At 47.1% G+C, this 20,753-nt stretch overlaps 1 protein-coding gene across 1 annotated transcript; it reads left to right on the forward strand.

The window, feature by feature from the left end:
• The first annotated feature begins 289 nt into the window (after positions 1 to 289).
• LOC123097873 (ATP synthase subunit b', chloroplastic) lies at positions 290 to 1,219 on the forward strand. The gene has a single exon (XM_044519721.1). It carries the CDS (start codon positions 413 to 415, stop codon positions 1,046 to 1,048), a length of 636 nt encoding a protein of 211 aa, XP_044375656.1. The 5' UTR covers positions 290 to 412; the 3' UTR covers positions 1,049 to 1,219.
• The last annotated feature ends 19,534 nt before the right edge of the window (positions 1,220 to 20,753 follow it).

Raw genomic sequence — 20,753 nt, forward strand, 5'->3', positions numbered from 1 at the left:
TCAGAGAAGGTTCGCAAAGCCGGTATCGGTGCAAACGTTGAAACGGGCCGGCCCAACTCCGAACGTTCGCTCGCTCGCTTCTGCGAAACAGCGACAATTCGCCGCAGCGAGCGGCGAATAGGATTTTCCCCGACACTATTTGTCTTAAAAAAAACATAGGGAGGCCCAACTCATTAAAAGCCTGGCACTGGGTCATGGGCCTCCATTGGGCCCTTACCGACGCCCCAAAACAGGTTATAATATCGGCAGGCGTTTAGTGGCAGCAAGCGCGAGCGGCAGCGTGTGGCCTCCGTTGGTTGGCAAACCACAGGCCACCCCGTTCGGATAGATAGCCGCCCGCCTCCGCTCTCCCCACCACACGGCCACAACCCGACTCACCACCGCGCCTCTTCCTCCTCCCGCTCACCCACCCATGGCGACGGCTATGATGGCTGCAGCCACCACCTCCTGCTCCCCGCGCCGAGCGCTCCTCAAGCCCGCGGCCTCCTCCAGCTCCGCGCCGCCGCCCAGGCCGCAGCCTCGGTCCTTCCTCAAGCAGCTCCCGGGGCTCGCCGCGACGGCGGCTGCGGCGGCCGTCGCCTCCGTGCCTCTCCCGGCCCTGGCCGTGGAGATGGAGAAGGCGGCGCTGTTCGACTTCAACCTGACGCTCCCGGCGATCACGATCGAGTTCCTGCTGCTGATGGTGGCGCTGGACAAGCTCTACTTCTCGCCGCTGGGCAAGTTCATGGACGAGCGGGACGCCAAGATCCGCGCGGAGCTCGGCGGCGTCAAGGACGCCTCCGAGGAGGTGCGGCAGCTGGAGGAGCAGGCCCAGGCCATTCTCAAGGCGGCGCGCGCGGAGATCGCGGCGGCGCTCAACAAGATGAAGAAGGAGACGACCACGGAGCTGGAAGCGAAGCTCGACGAGGGCCGCCGCCGCGTGGAGGCAGAGCTCGTGGAGGCGCTCGCGAGCCTCGAGGGGCAGAAGGAGGAGGCCATCAAGGCGCTGGACGCGCAGATCGTGTCGCTCAGCGACGAGATCGTCAAGAAGGTGCTCCCATCCGCGTGAAAACATTAGTAGATCACGCAGCGCGCAGCAGCCGGCGCAATCCCCCCGTTTCATAGTAAAGATTTCTAGTTCTTGATGTGTAATGTATACGCCCACTGGGCTGCCTCCCCTAAGAATGTAACTGAATCAAACATTCTGTGATCGGGTATAAATGAATGATCCTTTTGTACACTACTCTGTCCTGAATCTAAGTGGTCCTTTAATCCCCAATTCATTTCCGGGAGAACCCAAGGCAAAAATGTACGAAAGTAGACTGTCCCTTGTTAGACATTATTCTTTAGCATTACCGTAATAGAATCATTAGCCTAGCACTAGACCACATACGACATGATTAACAGAGAAGGGTTCGCAAGAACCTGTACGGAGTAAAGTCCCATGCCTGCTCGGTGTAACCCATGGTCGTACTCCTTCTGTCCGAAAAAGCATGTCTCTCAAATGGATATATCTAGCATCAATTAAGCGCTAAATACATCCATTTGAGAGGCAAACTTGGAACAAGCTTTTTCAGATGGAGAGAGTACTTCGGATCTCCTATAGCAAAGGCGGCAATATGTGTGGTGGTTGGCGGTGGTAGACGACCATCGTCTCCTTTAGCACCTCACTAGGATCGGGCGTTAGGGGTGAAACCTACATTATCATGTGGATAGTTAGTTTCTGACGGTGGGGACCCTTTTCCTTTTATGCTAGGTTCTATGGAGGCGGGACCGAGACCATGTCGTTGGTACGATGCCCCTTATTCGGGCACATACGTCGAGGTATTCACCTTTTCTCTTTCTGGTTGTTACAACTAGAGATCAATTTCAATATTCTTTCCCTTGATCATTAGGTTAACAAGCATCATAAGCCCACTTTTAATAGAAATAACATACCAACTAAGGTGTTGCAATGGTCAATGAAATGTCACTGTACGTCAATACTTATAGTATACCATTCTATTTTAAAATGGGTAGCATGTTACTTTAGGAGTTGGTTTATTTAACGGTCCTCGTTTCCAGGATCCACATGCTTTCCTAACCCACGCGAGGAACCTTATCATACAAGCGTAAATTGTCAGCCTTCGTAAGCGGAACCAAAAACTTATAAATCAAACATCCTTTGTTTGATTGCGGACTCTTATTTTTCACAACATAAAACATAATGTCAGGGTTTTTGGCAACACCAACTGACTAGTTGTTGATGGGGAATGTTGCATGGAAAACAAAAAAATTCCTACAAAACACCTAAGATCTATTCTACGGAGATGCTAGCAACGAGAGAGAGTTGTCTACATACCCTTGTAGATCGAAAGCATTAATGATCTAAATATCGTGGTTGGCGTAGTTGTCGGGGATATACCCCGCGGTATGACCCGGCCGGACTTGGCGTTTCATTGGCAACCCCCAGAAGATTGGCGATTCATGTGTCTGGCGGTTCACTGGTGTGACAATTCACGAGCCTGAAGACTCATTGGTGACCCGGCGGGTGTTTCAGATGGATGACAAGGCCCAAGGCCCAGAAGGCCGGCTCACGTTTATGATGGGACGGCTTAAAGAGGAAAGGGATGACGAATATTTCCTTTACGAGGAAGCAAGACCCAGACTTGTATTCAACTTGTAAGAAAAGATAGACTAGTCCTAGTCCTACTAGGATTCCACACGTAACCCGCCCCTCCAACTTATATAAGGAGGGGCAGGGCTCTCCAAGAGGGGGAACAAGAAACAATCTCTAGGGCTAGACACAAAGAGCCGGCTTACCAGCGACTCTCTCATGATCATAATGAGACCTAGCCACAAACAGCATGTAGGGCTATTACCGGATGATGTTTCCCAGGGCCCGAAGTTGTCTAAATCCTTGTCTTGTGTTGCGTCTCTTGATTCCGCCCAACCCCTCTCAAGCCACCGCATAGATGCGTTGGCCTCACGACTAAGTCCTCACACCAGGACATCTGCCGTGACAGTTCCACGACAGTTGGCGCCCACCGTGGGGCCCCAGCACGGTGGTGTTGAGTTCTTTGAGGGATCTTAGCTAAGGTTTCGTCCGCAATTTTTCCGGATGAAGAAAAATCAGTTTTGGAAGGATCTACATCAGCTTCTATCAAGATCAGAATTTTTTTATGGTGTTCATCCGGTCGGTCAGCAAGATGGCCAAGGGGTTCCAAGCCGCTACTAGTAGTTTCTGCCGTGAATCACTTTTACTATGAGCCGCCATCGGCTCTCCATGGAAAAGGCCCGCCGCCGCCGACAGCTGCCTTGCGGGCACGTTTCTCGTTCTTTGCCACCTCAACCACGGGCTCGAGCGCCGTCTCCGTGGCTATCTTCATCTCGTCTTCGGATCCACCTTGGTGCCATGAGTCGCTGCATCCCCTCTGAGTCGTCCAAGGACTCTGTTTCCGACTTGGACTCTGAAGCTGCTGTCGCTGTCACATCGTCCGTTGTTTTCTGTGTTACTGCTTCAAACCGCCTAGTTACTGCTGGGCCCCCAGATCAACCAGGCCGTCAGCGACCGCGGAAGCAATTCCAAAGTGATTTGATTGATAACTAGTACTGCTTCTAGTTCAGTTTTTTGTTCTCCGTACAACGGCTACGTAAACACCAGGAATACTACCAGATCAGAGTAAAAAGAAAAAAGAGGGCAGCAGCAGTCACACGCAAAAGCGACCAAGAACCTGGCAATTCAACTTCCATCAAGCTAAGTAATATGGTATCTTGACAATGGTCAAATCAGTTAAGCCGTTGAGGAACCGACAGACATCACTTCAAAGTACCACCACGCTGCTTTATGGACGCTACTACATCCACACCTGTGGTGGCCAGGCGCTACAAACATTAACAAGCGTCTCAATCAGCGTTTAAACATCAGCCGGCATCTGTCGACCCGCCGGTGCCGTCGTCGCAGCCGACGCCCCTCCGCTTCTGCGCGAGTCTCCGCGCCGGGACGCTCGTACCGCACGTCGCCCGCCTGTCCGCTTCTGACTCGCTCCCGCACAGGCCGTCGCGTCGAGGCACTGAAACACCCGCTGCATATACCATGGCCGAATCGCCCCGTTCTCCCGTCGCCTCCCGTGGGAGAAAGAACCTAGTTTTCGCAGTACAATCCAAAGGAAAGGAAGCTCTCACGTGGTCACAAGGGGCAAGCCATCACATCAAAAATTAGATGACACGCCCGAGAAGTTTGCCTGCCGGCTGTATTCAGCAGATGCATTGTGCCACGTGGGTGCTACTGTTTATCAGCCTACGTCTAGGCGTTCGTCTGACGCTGTCCAGTATTGACTAATGCCAGCATCCGTGTTCATCTGACAAAATATATCAGGTGCTATTGTGTTTATCTATTTCTAGTACATATTTTTAATCAAAGAACAATTACTTCGGTATGTACATTTTTATGTACAGGGCAATATTCGTTATAAAGGTGGTGCCATGCTGTGTGTATGAAGTACATGTTAAGCATCATCATGAACGGGCATCCGCACCCACTTGATGTTGAACGCGTGTGCGCGAGCCGCCGCCCGTACAACTCGATCTACATCAACTCACCAAGACCGCGCCCGCGTCCGTGCCGTTTCCAACGCGGCGGCCGACTCTCTCGACCGCACTGGCTTACAACGCCGCGGCCGACTCTCTTGACCGCATTGGCTTACAACACCGCGGCCGACTCTCTTGACCGCATTGGCTTACAACGCCGTGGCCGACTCGCCCGTCCGCACCACCTTACAACGTCACGGATGACTCGCCCGTCCGCCTTCACCGCCGGTTCACGTGTCCGCGCCAGCTTACAACGCCGTGGCCGACTTGCTGTCCGCGCCGGCTTACAAACGTCGCGGCCGACTCACCCATCCGCACCGGTTTACCACGCTGCGGCCGGTTCACCCGTGAGCGACTTCAACTTCACCTAGCGATCATCAATTTTCATGGCGGATTATTTCCGGCCTGGCACATCAGGTGATATCCATCTAAAATATATTTTATTGGTACATATTATTTTTTGTCAAAGAGCAGTTTATCTTTGTCTTGGTCTGCAATATTGTTGATGCAGGACAATTGTTTACTACATCAAAACGATATGGTTAACTCGCCCGTCCGCGCCGGTTTACAACACCGCAGCCGGTTCATCTGTTTGAGCCACCTCTGATGCTGAGGTCATCTTTCCATCCTCCTCTCGCGGCCTGGTCTACATCAACACACCGGGCCGCACCTGTCTGCATAAGGTGTTTATTGAGTATAAAGCAAGTCATAGCTTGGGTAGCCCGGTTTTCTTTCAAATTGGAGGCAAATTATCATCAACCGCCGTCTGCACTGGATGGATCAATGGGCATGCACGCAAGTCGCCGCCATTACAGTTTGGTTAATTTCAAATAGCCAGTTGGAAGGAACCATTGGCCGAGTTGCTGACACGGCTCATACGGATCATTTATAACCCGCCGCAGTCACCTCAACCTTCTGTGGATTCACATCGCGCTATCAACACCAATGATATACACCTTATGCTGTGGTCAATATGGAGAATCTCAAAGCCAACTCCTCGAGTCGTCTTGAGACTCGGGGGCTACAATGATATGACTCAGCATTATTGGTCGGTTTCAATGCATTCAACAACTCCGGGTCATTGGAGGGAAAAATAACCCGGTCCCGGAGGCTACCGCCATATTGGTAAAAAGTTTAAAGGCCGTCAGAAAATTTCCGGCTTAAAAAGAAGGATTCCAGTTTAGATCCGGCTCAAGAGACTTGACATCTCCCACAAAGCACTGAAGCTCTTAAATATCAGGTTTAAAATCCGGTTCAAGGGAAATTTATCTGCCACAAAGTTTTGAAGCTCTCAAATCCGGTTCAGAATCCGGTTCAAGGTAAATTTGTTTATCACAAAGCTTTGGAACTCTCAATATCCGGTTTTTCCGGTTCAAAAAGAATTTATCTCTCGCAAAGTTCGAGTTCTCAGGAAAAATTAAAGGGACCAAAAAGAGTCTGTTACAAAGCACAACCCAAACATAGGTACCCTGCTTTAATGACCATTGGGAGCTGATCGTATTCGAATTTAGCTTAACCCTTTAGGTGTGACCCTGATCGTATTCGAATCAGAGTCGTTAAATATTCTCATGATCACTAGGGGGCTTCCTGTTCAAACATAGGTCGTATTCGAACCAAAGAGAACATAGCTGTCGGTACCCTCTTGATCGGCACACTGCCGAGCTCACTAGGGGGCTTCTTGATCGTATTCGAATCATAGCTCAACCCCTTTTGGGAACCGACGTGGATCGTATTCGAATCAGCGTCGTTAAACAACTCTCAAGGTCATTTGGGGGCTTCCTGTTCAAACATAGGTCGTATTCGAACCAAAGAGAACATAGCTGTCGGTACCCTCTTGATCGGCAACGCCAAAGCCACTGGGGGCTATATGATCGTATTCGAATCTTAGCTTAACCCCTTTGGGACGGTTTTCTGATCGTATTCGAATCAGAAGCCTCAAATTTTTTGAAGTTTTTTTTGCAAACAATTTTTGGATTTTATTTGAAGCTTTTTGCTCATATCTGAAGCATATATATATATATATATATGTGGTTTCTATTAACCCACCCTGGCTTTCGACGAACAAGTCGCCAGCATATGACAATATTAATACTTGGAAGGTTTGGCTTCTAAGGATTGGGTTTTCACCCTTACTGCACAGGTCATGTAAACCGGCAGTATAAATTCAATATCACAGTGGTTATATGTGAGATATTATGACCCGCCCTGCGGTAAACCGCCAAGGGATCTTGTGATCTAATTATGTGCAGGATAAGACTACATTTGGGTGGTTACACGCCCTGGTTTTTGACGTTAAGTCGCCAGGGCATATGTTGTTTAAACTCTGCAGGATTTACAGAGCTATGACTTACATAAATGATTAAATTCAAGCCCATCATCAAAGATTGAAATTGGTGTCTCAAAAGGGTTATCAATTCTTGATTTTCTCAAAGGCTATAAGCCGCCGGGTTGTATAAATTCCGGCTTACAATGGAGGCGTATTAAATCGCCATTGGCCAAGAGCCACCGGGTATTTAACCTCCGGATTGACTTATCAACAGATGAGGTATTCAAAGTCGCTTTGGCGCAATGGCTATTATTTTATCAATGGATATGATTTATTCTACAATGGAAAGAATAGTCCTGAGTCGCTGCAGGCTTACGAACCTGGCACTTGGGGGCTACATTATTTAAATTGAGATCACATCAAATATGCAAGTCCCATGTCACTGCCAGCATGCACCATGGCACTTGGGGGCTAATGTAAAGACATTTTTTGCTCAACTTATTGAAGACCCGACTCACCACATTGTAATGAGCCGGCCCTTGGGGGCTACCAATTGCTCCTGTCAAAAATTCAAGGTACACAAGCCTTAATCTATTATATTGAAAGATCCATTACTCAGTTGGTAGAGTACAAAGCTCTTAACCTTGTGGACGTGGGTTCAAGCCCCATGGTGGAGATTACATCATATGCTGTTATTATCAATGAATCATATACAAAGTCCCAGCTCAGTAATATCTTACTGACCCGGCCCTTGGGGGCTACACGTTGCTAGTCAAGTTTACATGATCATATTTACAAAGTCCCTGCTCATTATTATATAATGACCCGGCCCTTGGGGGCTACACTGGTTGAAGTTTTTATGAGCATAAGGCAATTACAAGTCCCAGGTTGCTGCAAGCATGACAACCCGGCACTTGGGGACTACATATGTGGAATATTCAGTTTATGACTAATGATTGAGATGAATAACCCGGTTTTCTTCAAGGTTGCAACACTTATATTGAAGCAAGTCTTAAGTTATCACTATGTTCTCCTCTTAGGACTTGGGGGCTACAGGTGATATGCATATAAGGGAGAAAAATCTTCAAATTCTTGGAGCAGACCGGATTGACCCGGTGTTTGCAACAAGCATGACCCGGTGTCACCAATAATAATGACCCGGCGTCGGCAACAGTTATGACCCGGTGTTATCAATATTTACAAGACGGTAATTTTGGCAATTATAACTAGCCAGCCTCTACATCTTTAAACTGGCGGGTCACCAGATGAATCTTGAGTCTAAGATGTTTATTAAGCCGGAGTTTTGGAAACCGACTCAAATGGATTATTTCGTATAATAAAGAGCCAATGTCAGCAAATGGATTATGAAGCTGGCCTATTGACCCGGATATTCCAGGAGAAAATGTCAAGGACTTAAGGATGATCAGGTGCCGGCTTGCAAGAATATTTAACCCGGAGCACAACCTGTCAAATTTGTTCTTGTGTTTATATTGCAGATTAGTTTAACATGGATAAATCCAAATTAAACTGGGGGCTAATGTCGGGGATATACCCCGCGGTATGACCCGGCCGGATATATGGCCCGGCCGGACTTGGCGTTTCATTGGCAACCCCCAGAAGATTGGCGATTCATGTGTCTGGCGGTTCACTGGTGTGACGATTCACGAGCCTGAAGACTCATTGGTGACCCGGCGGGTGTTTCAGATGGATGACAAGGCCCAAGGCCTAGAAGGCCGGCTCACGTTTATGATGGGCCGGCTTTAAGAGGAAAGGGATGACGAATATTTCCTTTACGAGGAAGCAAGACCCGGACTTGTATTCAACTTGTAAGAAAAGATAGACTAGTCCTAGTCCTACTAGGATTCCACACGTAACCCGCCCCTCCAACTTATATAAGGAGGGGCAGGGCTCTCCGAGAGGGGGGAAACAAGAAACAATCTCTAGGGCTAGACACAAAGAGCCGGCTTACCGGCGACTCTCTCATGATCATAATGAGACCTAGCCACAAACAACATGTAGGGCTATTACCGGATGATGTTTCCCGAGGCCCGAAGCTGTCTAAATCCTTGTCTTGTGTTGCGTCTCTCGATTCCGCCCAACCCCTCTCAAGCTACCGCATAGATGCGTTGGCCTCATGACTAAGTCCTCACACTAGGACATCTGCCGTGACAGTTCCACGACAGTAGTCGTACTCCCTTCGCGATCCAATCCGATCCAGCGCCGAACGGACGACACCTCCGAGATGTGCACACGTACGGCTCAGTGACGTCTCTGCCTTCTTGATCCAGCAAGGGAGGGTGGAGAGGTAGATGGGATCTAGGCCGGCATGACGGCATGTTGGTGGTGGTGGGAGCGGAACACCGCCAGGGCTTCGCCAAGCGCTAAGTGGAGGAGGAGGAGTAACGTGAGGGAGAGGCGCCCAGGGATGGAAGGGTTGCTGCCCCCTACACCTCCCCCCTTTATATAGGTGTGGGAGGGCTGGGAGGCTTGCTCCCCAAGCGGGTCGTTGCCCAAGGGGGAGAGGAAGGAAATCTCTCCTTTCCTTCCCCATCGACCGTGATCCCCTCTTTTTAGGGATCTTTATTATTCCTTTTAGGGGGGTCTTGGTGTGCCTAGTCCAGGAGCCTTTCCCCACTACCCACGTCCATGTAGGTCCCCCATGCAGGTGGGCCCCACTCCGAAACCTTCTAGAACCTTCCCGGTACAATACCGAAACATCCTGAACATTTTCTGGAACCCTGAATATGACTTCACATATATAAATCTTTTACCTCCTGACCATTCAAGAGCCCCTTGTGATGAACTGGATCCCATCCGGGACTTCAAACAATATTCAGTCTTGCCATTATTAATATCCAATACTACCTTAGCGTTACCGAACGTTAAGTGTGTGACCCTGCGGGTTCGAGAATCATGTAGACATGACCGAGACACCTCTCCGATCAATAATCAATAGCAGGACCTGGATGCCCATATTGACTCCCACATATTCAATAAAGATCTTTATCTGTTTGAACCACGACGTCGAGGATTCAGTTAATCTCGTATATAATTCCCTTTGCCGGCGATATGTTACTTGCCCGAGATTCGATAGTCGATATCTCCATACCTAGTTCAATCTCGTAACCAGCAAGTCTCTTTAATCATTCTGTAATACAAGATCCCCGTGACTAAACTCATTAGTCACATGCTTGCAACCTATTCACGATGTTGTATTACTGAGCGGGCTCAGAGATATCTCTCTGTCACATGGAGCGACAAATCCCAGTCTCGATCCATGCAACCCAACAAATACTTTCCAAGATACCTGAAGAGTACCCTTATGGTCACCCAGTTATGAAGTGACCTTTGATAACCGAAAATTATTCTTCCGGTATATTCGGGAGTGGCATGATCTCATGGTCTAAGGAACAAATACTTGACATTATGAAAGCTGGCAAATTGAACTTGGTGACACGATCAGATGCTAAGCTTACGGTTGGCTCTTGTCCATCACATCACTCTCCTAATGATGTAATCCTGTTAGTAAATGACAACTCATGCCTATGGTTAGGAAACCTTAACCATCTTTAATCAACGAACTAGTCTAGTAGAGGCTTACTAGGGACACGGTATTCGTTTATGTATCCACACATGTATTTAAGAGCCTGTTCGGTACTCCACTGGCTCCACGAAATCCTATGCTCCGGCTCCTCCAAGCGAGCTCCAGCTCCTCCATCGATCGTGGGAGCGAGGAAAGTGTTCGGCCTGTTCGCTCCACTCCAGTTTATGAGATGGGCTGAAAGCCCAATCTGGCCTAGGGCCCATATGGAGGGGGTGTGGTAGGACAGAAAAGGCACGAGAGGCATAACGTGAACGAAGCGGTACGCAACTTATCAGTGGCAGTGTGTTGTAAATTTGAAGAACTCCTCCGTTTCCAGGATCTACGGAGCAGCTCATTCCCAGCACTGCGATTTTCATCTGCAGATCGCTCCGCTCCGCTCCGTCGACTCCATGGAGTTGCAGCATTCGGGTCAGCTCCGCCGGCTCCCAGAGTAGAGTTGTGGAGTGGAGTGAATCCGAACGGGCCCTAAGTTTCGGATAAATACAATTATAGCATGGATAATAAACATTTATCATAAACAAGGAAATATGATCATAACATCTTTATTACTACCTCTAGGGATATTTCCAACAGTTGTTACTCACATAGAGGATTGCATGTTCATAATCGCGGTCGTGAGGGTGCGGGGTACGAGGTGTGTAGAGCTTAGACTGGTAGATCATCCAAGGAGCGTCGTCCTCGCGCAATGTTGGGCACTGCTCCTTCAGACAAGAGCTCGACTTCTCCCTACGTTGGGAGGCCGAGCTGCTCACGTTACACGATGTCTTAGCGTGGTTCTCGGTATGGTGTCCTGCCACCTATGGAGCGTTTTTGCCCTTGTTGGCTCGCCGACCGTCATGGCGGATCGGCGCTCTCAAAGAACACACAGTCGTTTGCGACGACATCCAAGTCGTGTATCAAGTTCCACCCGTGCCCGACCGACGCCTTCTGAAGGAAATATGCCCTAGAGGCAATAATTAAGTTGTTATTTATATTTCCTTATATCATGATGAATGTTTATTATTCATGCTATAATTGTATTAATCGGAAACTTAGTACATGTGTGAATACATAGACAAACAGAGTGTCCCTAGTATGCCTTTACTTGACTAGCTCTTTAATCAAAGATGGTTAAGTTTCCTAACCATATACATGTGTTGTCATTTGATGAACGGGATCACATCATTAGAGAATAATGTGATGGACAAGACCCATCCGTTAGCTTAGCATAATGATCGTTTAGTTTTATTGCTATTGCTTTCTTCATGACTTATACATATTCCTCTGACTATGAGATTATGCAACTCCCGAATACCGGAGGAACACTTTGTGTGCTATCAAACGTCACAACGTAACTGGGTGATTATAAAGATGCTCTACAGGTGTCTCCGAAGGTGTTTGTTGAGTTGGCATAGATCGAGATTAGGATTTGTCACTCTGTGTATCGGAGAGGTATCTCTGGGCCCTCTCGGTAATGGACATCACTATAAGCCTTGCAAGCAATGTGGCTAATGAGTTAGTTACGGGATGATGCATTACGGAACGAGTAAAGAGACTTGCCGGTAACGAGATTGAACTAGGTATGATGATACCGACGATCGAATCTCGGGCAAGTAACATACCGATGACAAAGGGAATAACATATGTTGTTATGCGGTTTGACCGATAAAGATCTTCATAGAATATGTAGGAGCCAATATGAGCATCCAGGTTCCGCTATTGGTTATTGACCGGAGATGTGTCTCGGTCATGCCTACATAGTTCTCGAACCCATAGGGTCCGCACGCTTAACGTTCGATGACGATTTGTATTATGAGTTATGTGTTTTGGTGACCGAAGTTTGTTCGGAGTCCCAGATAAGATCACAGACATGACAAGGAGTCTCGAAATGGTCGAGAGGTAAAGATTCATATATTGGAAGGTAGTATTCGGATATCGGAATGGTTCCGAGTGATTCGGGTGTTTTTTCGGAGTACCGAGGGGTTATCGGAACCCCCCGGGGAAGTGTTGGGCCAACATGGGCCTAAGGGAGAGAGAGGGAAGCCCGCGGGGGTGGCCGCGCGCCCCCCTCCTTGGGAGTCCGAATAGGACAAGGAGGAGGGGGCGGCGCCCTCCTTCCCTTTCCCTCTCCCTCTCCTTCCTATCCCCTCCGATGGAAGAAAGGAAAAGGAGGGGGGCGAATCCTACTTGGACTAGGAGTCCAAGTAGGACTTCCCCCATGGAACGCCCCTCCTGGCTGCCGGTCTCTCTCCCCCTCCTTTATATAAGTGGCCAGGGGGCACCCCAGAGGCACAACAATTGTTTCTTAGCCATGTGCGGTGCCCCCCTCCACAGTTTACCACCTCAGTCATATTGTCATAGTGCTTAGGAGAAGCCCTGCGCGGATCACATCGTCAACACCGTCGCCACGCCGTCGTGCTGACGAAACTCTCCCTCGACCCTCTAGTGGATCAAGAGCTTGAGGGACGTCATCGAGCTGAACGTGTGCTGAACACAGAGGTGCCGCACATTCGGTACTTGGATCGGTTGGATGGTGAAGACGTTTGACTACATCAACCGCATTAACTAAACACTTATGCTTTCGGTCTACAAGGGTACGTGGACACACTCTCCCGTCTCGTTGCTATGCATCTCCTAGATAGATCTTGCGTGATTGTAGGAATTTTTTTGAATTACTGCGTTCCCCAACACCTTCTTGGCCACCGTGCACTTGTGATCATCCTTTAGGTTCTCCTCATATTGGAGGACTTGCTATCAGCGATCCTTGATGTTCTGAATTTTCCTGAGCAACCGATTGTCGTCCTTGGCTACCTTACGCGCTTACTTGGGCAGCCTCAAACTAGCCTCATCGTGTCAGGGACTGCCCAGTGATTCATTTAGTATGTCCTCGTCGTAGGGGCCTAATTCGCTCATCGACAGAGGTACCCTCTCTCGTCGCGTGGTTCATCATGCGGTTGGTTCTTCCTCTTGGGATTGTGATCGAGGTCATCACGGGGCCATTGTCGTTGCCTCGGCTGGCGTTTGGTGTCTCCACATGTAGCAATCGTAGGTCAAAGTCGCCTGCCACTTGCATAAAGGCACCGTTGCTGGCAGTCAGTTGTCCGCAAACTCACCGACTTCCTCTTTCGTGTCTTTTGCCTCCTTAGTGGCTCCTTCGAGGACCTCCATGAGATCTTCGATGTTGGCGATGAGATGGGACAAAAAATTCAACTTCTTCCGACATCTCTCGAATCGAATCTGAAAAATCCAATCACTACTACTCCGAGATCCAACTTGATGCCAAACCCTGGAGGATCAGCTCTCCATGGGAATCTGTGGAGTACCTTGATAACCCACAAGTATAGGGGATCGTTTGTAGCCTTCTTCGATAAATAAGAGTGTCGAACCCAACGAGGAGCTAAAGGCAGAACAAATATTCCCTCAAGTTCTATCGACCACTGATACAACTCTACACACACTTGACGTTTGCTTTACCTAGAACAAGTATGAAACTACTTTGCAAGAATAAAACTACGAGTACTTTGCGAGAATAAAACTACGAATAAATTGTAAGGTAATAAAAGTGGATAGCTTTGTCAACAAGAAAGTCATTTGTCCCTAGGCAATCGATAACAAGTACCGGTAATCATTCTTGTAATTTTATATGAGGGAGAGGCATGAGCTAACATACTTTCTCTACTTGGATCATATGCACTTATGATTGGAACTCTAGCAAGCATCCGCAACTACTAAAGATCATTAAGGTCGTGAAACCCAACCATAGCATTAAGTATCAAGTCCTCTTTATCCCATACGCAACAACCCACTTACTCGGTGATAACCCACAAGTATAGGGGATCACAATAGTTTTCGAGGGTAGAGTATTTAACCCAAATTTATTGATTCGACACAAGAGGAGCAAAAGAATATTCTCGAGTATTAGCAGTTGAGTTGTCAATTCAACCACACCTGAAAGACTTATTATCTGCAGCAAATATTTAGTAGCAAAGTAGTAAGGAAGTAGCGGTAATAGTGGCAAAAGTAACAGTAGCAGTTTTGTTGCAATCGTAAAAGTGGCAACGAAAAAGTAACTTAGCAAAGATCAATATGAGACGAGCTTGTAGGCAATGGATCAACGATGGATAATTATGTCAGATGGCATTCATCATGCAACAGTTATAACATAGGGTGTGTCGGATTCAGGGTTCCGCAGAACCTTGAGAGGTTCGAACTCTAGGGTGCGCACGAAGAACAATCTCTCCCCAGTCTTCCCGCTCAACAATCCCACGACCTAGCTCGACGAACCCAAAGAACAAGAGACACAGGGATTTATCCTGGTTCGGGCCACCTTGCGGTGTAATACCCTACTCCAGCTTTGTGGTGGATTGCCTCGAGGGGCTGAGGATGAACTAGTACAATGGTGGAACAGCCTCAGGAGGTGAGGTGTTCTTGGGCTGGTGAGGTGGTCAGGGTGGAATGGGCCCGATCCGAGATGCCTCGCTATGGTGGTGGCTAAGTCCTATTTATAGTGGCCTTGGTCCTCTTTGTTGGGGAACGTAGTAATTTCAAAAAAAATCCTACGCACACGCAAGATCATGGTGATGCATAGCAACGAGAGGGGAGAGTGTTGTCCATGTACCCTCGTAGACCGTAAGCGGAAGCGTTATGAGAACGCGGTTGATGTAGTCATACGTCTTCACAATCCGACCGATCCAAGTACCGAACGCACGGCACCTCCGAGTTCAGCACACGTTCAGCTCGATGACGTCCCACGAACTCCGATCCAGCAGAGCTTCACGGGAGAGTTTCGTCAGCACGACGGCGTGATGACGGTGATGATGTTGCTACAGACGCAGGGCTTCGCCTAAGCACCGCTACGATATGATCGAGGTGGATTATGGTGGAGGGGGGCACCGCACACGGCTTGGAACAATCAACTTGTGTTTTATAGGGTGCCCCTGCCCCGTATATAAAGGAGCAACGGGGAGGCCGGCCGGCCCTTGGGGCGCGCCAAGGAGGGGGGAGTCCTCCTCCTAGTAGGAGTAGGACTCCCCTTTCCTAGTCCAACTAGGAAGAGGGAAGGGGAAAGGAAAGAGAGGGAAAGGGAGAGGGAAAGAGGGGCCGCGCCCCCTTCACCTAGTCCAATTCGGACTCCTCATGGGAGGGGGCGCACCACCTCCTGGGCTGCTGCCCTCTCTCTCCCCTCAGGCCCACTAAGGCCCAATACTTCCCCGGGGGGGTTCCGGTAACCCCTCCGGCACTCCGGTTTTCTCCGAAACCACCCGGAACACTTCCGGTGTCCGAATATAGCCGTCCAATATATCAATCTTTATGTCTCGATCATTTCGAGACTTCTCGTTATGTCCATGATCACATCCGGGACTCCGAACTTCCTTTGGTACATCAAATCACATAAACTCATGATACCGATCGTCACCGAATGTTAAGCGTGCGGACCCTACGGGTTTGTGAACTATGTAGACATGACCGAGACTCATTTCCGGTCAATAACCAATAGCGGAACCTGGATGCTCATATTGGCTCCTACATATTCTACGAAGATCTTTATCGGTCAAACCGCATAACAACATACGTTGTTCCCTTTGTCATTGGTATGTTACTTGCCCGAGATTCGATCGTCGATATCTCAATACCTAGTTCAATCTCGTTACCGGCAAGTCTCTTTACTCGTTCCGTAATACATCATCTCGCAACTAACTCATTACTTGCATTGCTTGCAAGGCTTATAGTGATGTGTATTACCGAGAGGGCCCAGAGATACCTCTCCGACAATCGGAGTGACAAATCCTAATCTCGATCTATGCCAACTCAACAAGTACCATCGGAGACACCTGTAGAGCACCTTTGTAATCACCCAGTTATGTTGTGACGTTTGGTAGCACACAAAGTGTTCCTCCGGTATTCGGGAGTTGCATAATCTCATAGTCATAGGAACATGTATATGTCATGAAGAAAGCAATAGCAATATACTAAACGATCGAATGCTAAGCTAACGGAATGGGTCAAGTCAATCACATCATTCTCTAATGATGTGATCCCATTGATCAAATGACAACTCATGTCTATGGCTAGGAAACTTAACCATCTTTGATTCAACGAGCTAGTCAAGTAGAGGCATACTAGTGACACTCTGTTTGTCTATGTATTCACACATGTACTAAGTTTCCGGTTAATACAATTCCAGCATGAATAATAAACATTTATCATGATATAAGGAAATATAAATAACAACTTTATTATTGCCTCTAGGGCACATTTCCTTCAGTCTCCCACTTGCACTAGAGTCAATAATCTAGATTACACAGTAATGATTCTAACACCCATGGAGTCTTGGTGCTGATCATGTTTTGCTCGTGGAAGAGGCTTAGTCAACGGGTCTGCAACATTCAGATCCGTATGTATTTTGCAAACTTCTATGTCTCCCTCCTTGACTAGATCGCGGATGGAATTGAAGCGCCTCTTGATGTGCTTGGTTCTCTTGTGAAATCTGGATTCTTTCGCCAAGGCAATAGCTCCAGTATTGTCACAAAAGATTTTCATTGGACCCGATGCACTAGGTATGACACCAAGATCGGATATGAACCCCTTCATCCAGACTCCTTCATTTGCTGCTTCCGAAGCAGCTATGTATTCCGCTTCACATGTAGATCCCGCCACGATGCTTCGCTTAGAACTGCACCAACTGACAGCTCCACCGTTCAATATAAACGTGTATCCGGTTTGTGACTTAGAGTCATCCGGATCAATGTCAAAGCTTGCATCGACGTAGCCATTTACAACGAGCTCTTTGTCACCTCCATAAACGAGAAACATATCCTTAGTCCGTTTCAGGTATTTCAGGATGTTCTTGACCGCTGTCCAGTGATCCACTCCTGGATTACTTTGGTACCTCCCTGCTAAACTAATAGCAAGGCACACATCAGGTCTGGTACACAGCATTGCATACATGATAGAGCCTATGGCTGAAGCATGGGGAACATCTTTCATTTTCTCTCTATCTTCTGCAGTGGTCGGGCATTGAGTCTGACTCAACTTCACACCTTGTAACACAGGCAAGAACCCTTTCTTTGCTTGATCCATTTTGAACTTCTTCAAAACTTTATCAAGGTATGTGCTTTGTGAAAGTCCAATTAGGCGTCTTGATCTATCTCTATAAATCTTGATGCCCAATATATAAGCAGCTTCACTGAGGTCTTTCATCGAAAAACTCTTATTCAAGTATCCTTTTATGCTATCCAGAAATTCTATATCATTTCCAATCAACAATATGTCATCCACATATAATATTAGAAATGCTACAGAGCTCCCACTCACTTTCTTGTAAATACAGGCTTCTCCAAAAGTCTGTATAAAACCATATGCTTTGATCACACTATCAAAATGTTTGTGCCAACTCCGAGATGCTTGCACCAGTCCATAGATGGATCGCTGGAGCTTGCACACTTTGTTAGCATCCTTTGGACCAATAAAACCTTCAGGTTGAATCATATACAACTCTTCTTCCAGAAACCCATTCAGGAATGCAGTCTTTACATCCATTTGCCAAATTTCATTATCATAAAATGCGGCAATTGCTAACATGATTCAGACAGACTTAAGCATCGCTACGGGTGAGAAAGTCTCATCGTAGTCAACTCCTTGAACTTGTCGAAAACCTTTCGCAAAAAGTCAAGCTTTGTAGACAGTAACATTACCGTCAGCGTCAGTCTTCTTCTTGAAGATCCATTTATTCTCGATGGCTTGCCGATCATCGGGTAAGTCAACCAAAGTCCACACTTTGTTCTCATACATGGATCCCATCTCAGATTTCATAGCCTCAAGCCATTTTGCGGAATCTGGGCTCATCATCGCTTCCTCATAGTTCGTAGGTTCGTCATGGTCTAGTAACATGACCTCCAGAATAGGATTACCGTACCACTCTGGTGTGGAGCTTACTCTGGTTGACCTACGAGGTTCAGTAGTAACTTGATATGATGTTACATGATCATCATCATTAACTTCCTCACCAATTGGTGTAGAAGTCACAGGAACAGATTTCTGTGATGAACTACTCTCCAATAAGGGAGCAGGTACAGTTACCTCATGAAGTTCTACTTTCCTCCCACTCACTTCTTTCGAGAGAAACTCCTTCTCTAGAAAGGATCCATTCTTAGCAACGAATGTCTTGCCTTCGGATCTGTGATAGAAGGTGTACCCAACAGTCTCCTTTGGGTATCCTATGAAGACACATTTCTCCGATTTGGGTTTGAGCTTATCAGGTTGAAGCTTTTTCACATAAGCATCTCAGCCCCAAACTTTAAGAAACGACAACTTTGGTTTCTTGCCAAACCACAGTTCATAAGGCGTCGTCTCAACGCATTAGACGGTGCCCTATTTAACGTGAATGCAGCCGTCTCTAAAGCATAACCCCAAAACGATAGCGGTAAATCAGTAAGAGACATCATAGATCGCACCATGTCTAATAAAGTGCGGTTACGACGTTCGGACACGTCATTACGTTGTGGTGTTCCGGGTGGCGTGAGTTGCGAAACTATTCCGCATCGTTTCAAATGAAGACCAAACTCGTAACTCTAATATTCGTCTTCGCGATCAGATCGTAGAAACTTTATTTTCTTGTTACGATGATTTTCCACTTCACTCTGAAATTCTTTGAACTTTTCAAATGTTTCAGACTTATGTTTCATCAAGTAGATATACCCATATCTGCTCAAATCATCTGTGAAGGTCAGAAAATAACGATACCTGCCGCTAGCCTCAACACTCATCGGACCACATACATCAGTATGTATTATTTCCAACAAGTCTATTGCTCGCTCCATTGTTCCAGAGAACGGAGTCTTAGTCATCTTGCCCATGAGGCATGGTTCGCAAGTACCAAGTGACTCATAATCAAGTGATTCGAAAAGCCCATCAGAATGGAGTTTCTTCATGCGCTTTACACCAATATGACCTAAACGGCAGTGCCACAAATATGTTGCACTATCATTATCAACTCTGCATCTTTTGGCTTCAATATTATGAATATGTGTATCACTACTATCGAGATTCAATATAAATAGACCACTCTTCAAGGGTGCATGACCATAAAAGATATTACTCATATAAATAGAACAACCATTATTCTCTGATTTAAATGAATAACCGTCTCGCATCAAACAAGATCCAGATATAATGTTCATGCTCAACGCTCGCACCAAATAAAAATTATTTAGGTCTAAAATTAATCCCGAAGGTAGATGTAGAGGCAGCATGCCGACGACGATCACATCGACTCTGGAACCATTTCCCACGCACATCGTCACCTCGTCCTTAGCCAATCTTCGCTTAATCCGTAGCCCCTGGTTCGATTTGCAAATATTAGCAACAGAACCAGTATCAAATACCCAGGTGCTACTGCGAGCATTAGTAAGGTACACATCAATAACATGTATATCACATATACCTTTGTTCACCTTGCCATCCTTCTTATCCGCCAAATACTTGGGGCAGTTCCGCTTCCAGTGACCAGTCTGTTTGCAGTAGAAGCACTCAATCTCAGGCTTAGGTCCAGACTTGGGCTTCTTCACTTGAGCAACAACTTGCTTGCCGTTCTTCTTGAAGTTCCCCTTCTTCCCTTTACCCTTTTTCTTGAAACTGGTGGTCTTGTTGACCATCAACACTTGATGCTCCTTCTTGATTTCTACCTCCGCAGCCTTTAGCATCGCGAAGAGCTCGGGAATTGTCTTATCCATCCCTTGCATGTTATAGTTCATCATGAAGCTCTTGTAGCTTGGTGGCAGTGATTGAAGAATTCTGTCAATGACACTATCATCAGGAAGATTAACTCCCAGTTGAATCAAGTGATTACTATACCCAGACATTTTGAGTATATGTTCACTGACATAACTATTCTCCTCCATCTTGCAGTTGTAGAACTTATTGGAGACTTCATATATCTCAATCCGGGCATTTGCTTGAAATATTAACTTCAACTCCTGGAACATCTCATATGCTCCATGATGTTCAAAACATCGTTGAAGTCCCGGTTCTAAGCCGTAAAGCATGGCACACTGAACTATCGAGTAGTCATCAGCTTTGCTCTGCCAGACGTTCTTAACGTCGTCAGTTGCATCTGCAGCAGGCCTAGCACCCAGCGGTGCTTCCAGGACATAATTCTTTTGTGCAGCAATGAGGATAATCCTGAAGTTACAGACCCAGTCTGTGTAATTGCTACCATCATCTTTTAACTTTGTTTTCTCAAGGAACGCATTAAAAATCAACGGAACAACAACACGGGCCATCTATCTACAACAACATGACATGCAAAATACTATCAGGTACTAAGTTCATGATAAATTAAAGTTCAATTAATCATAT

Source organism: Triticum aestivum, chromosome 4D, assembly GCF_018294505.1.
Source record: "Triticum aestivum cultivar Chinese Spring chromosome 4D, IWGSC CS RefSeq v2.1, whole genome shotgun sequence".
Classification (NCBI taxonomy): domain Eukaryota; kingdom Viridiplantae; phylum Streptophyta; class Magnoliopsida; order Poales; family Poaceae; genus Triticum; species Triticum aestivum.

Excerpts from the sequence above, each read along its gene's own strand:
- LOC123097873 (XM_044519721.1), top strand. The coding sequence starts at position 413 with ATGGCGACGGCTATGATGGCTGCAGCCACCACCTCCTGCTCCCCGCGC.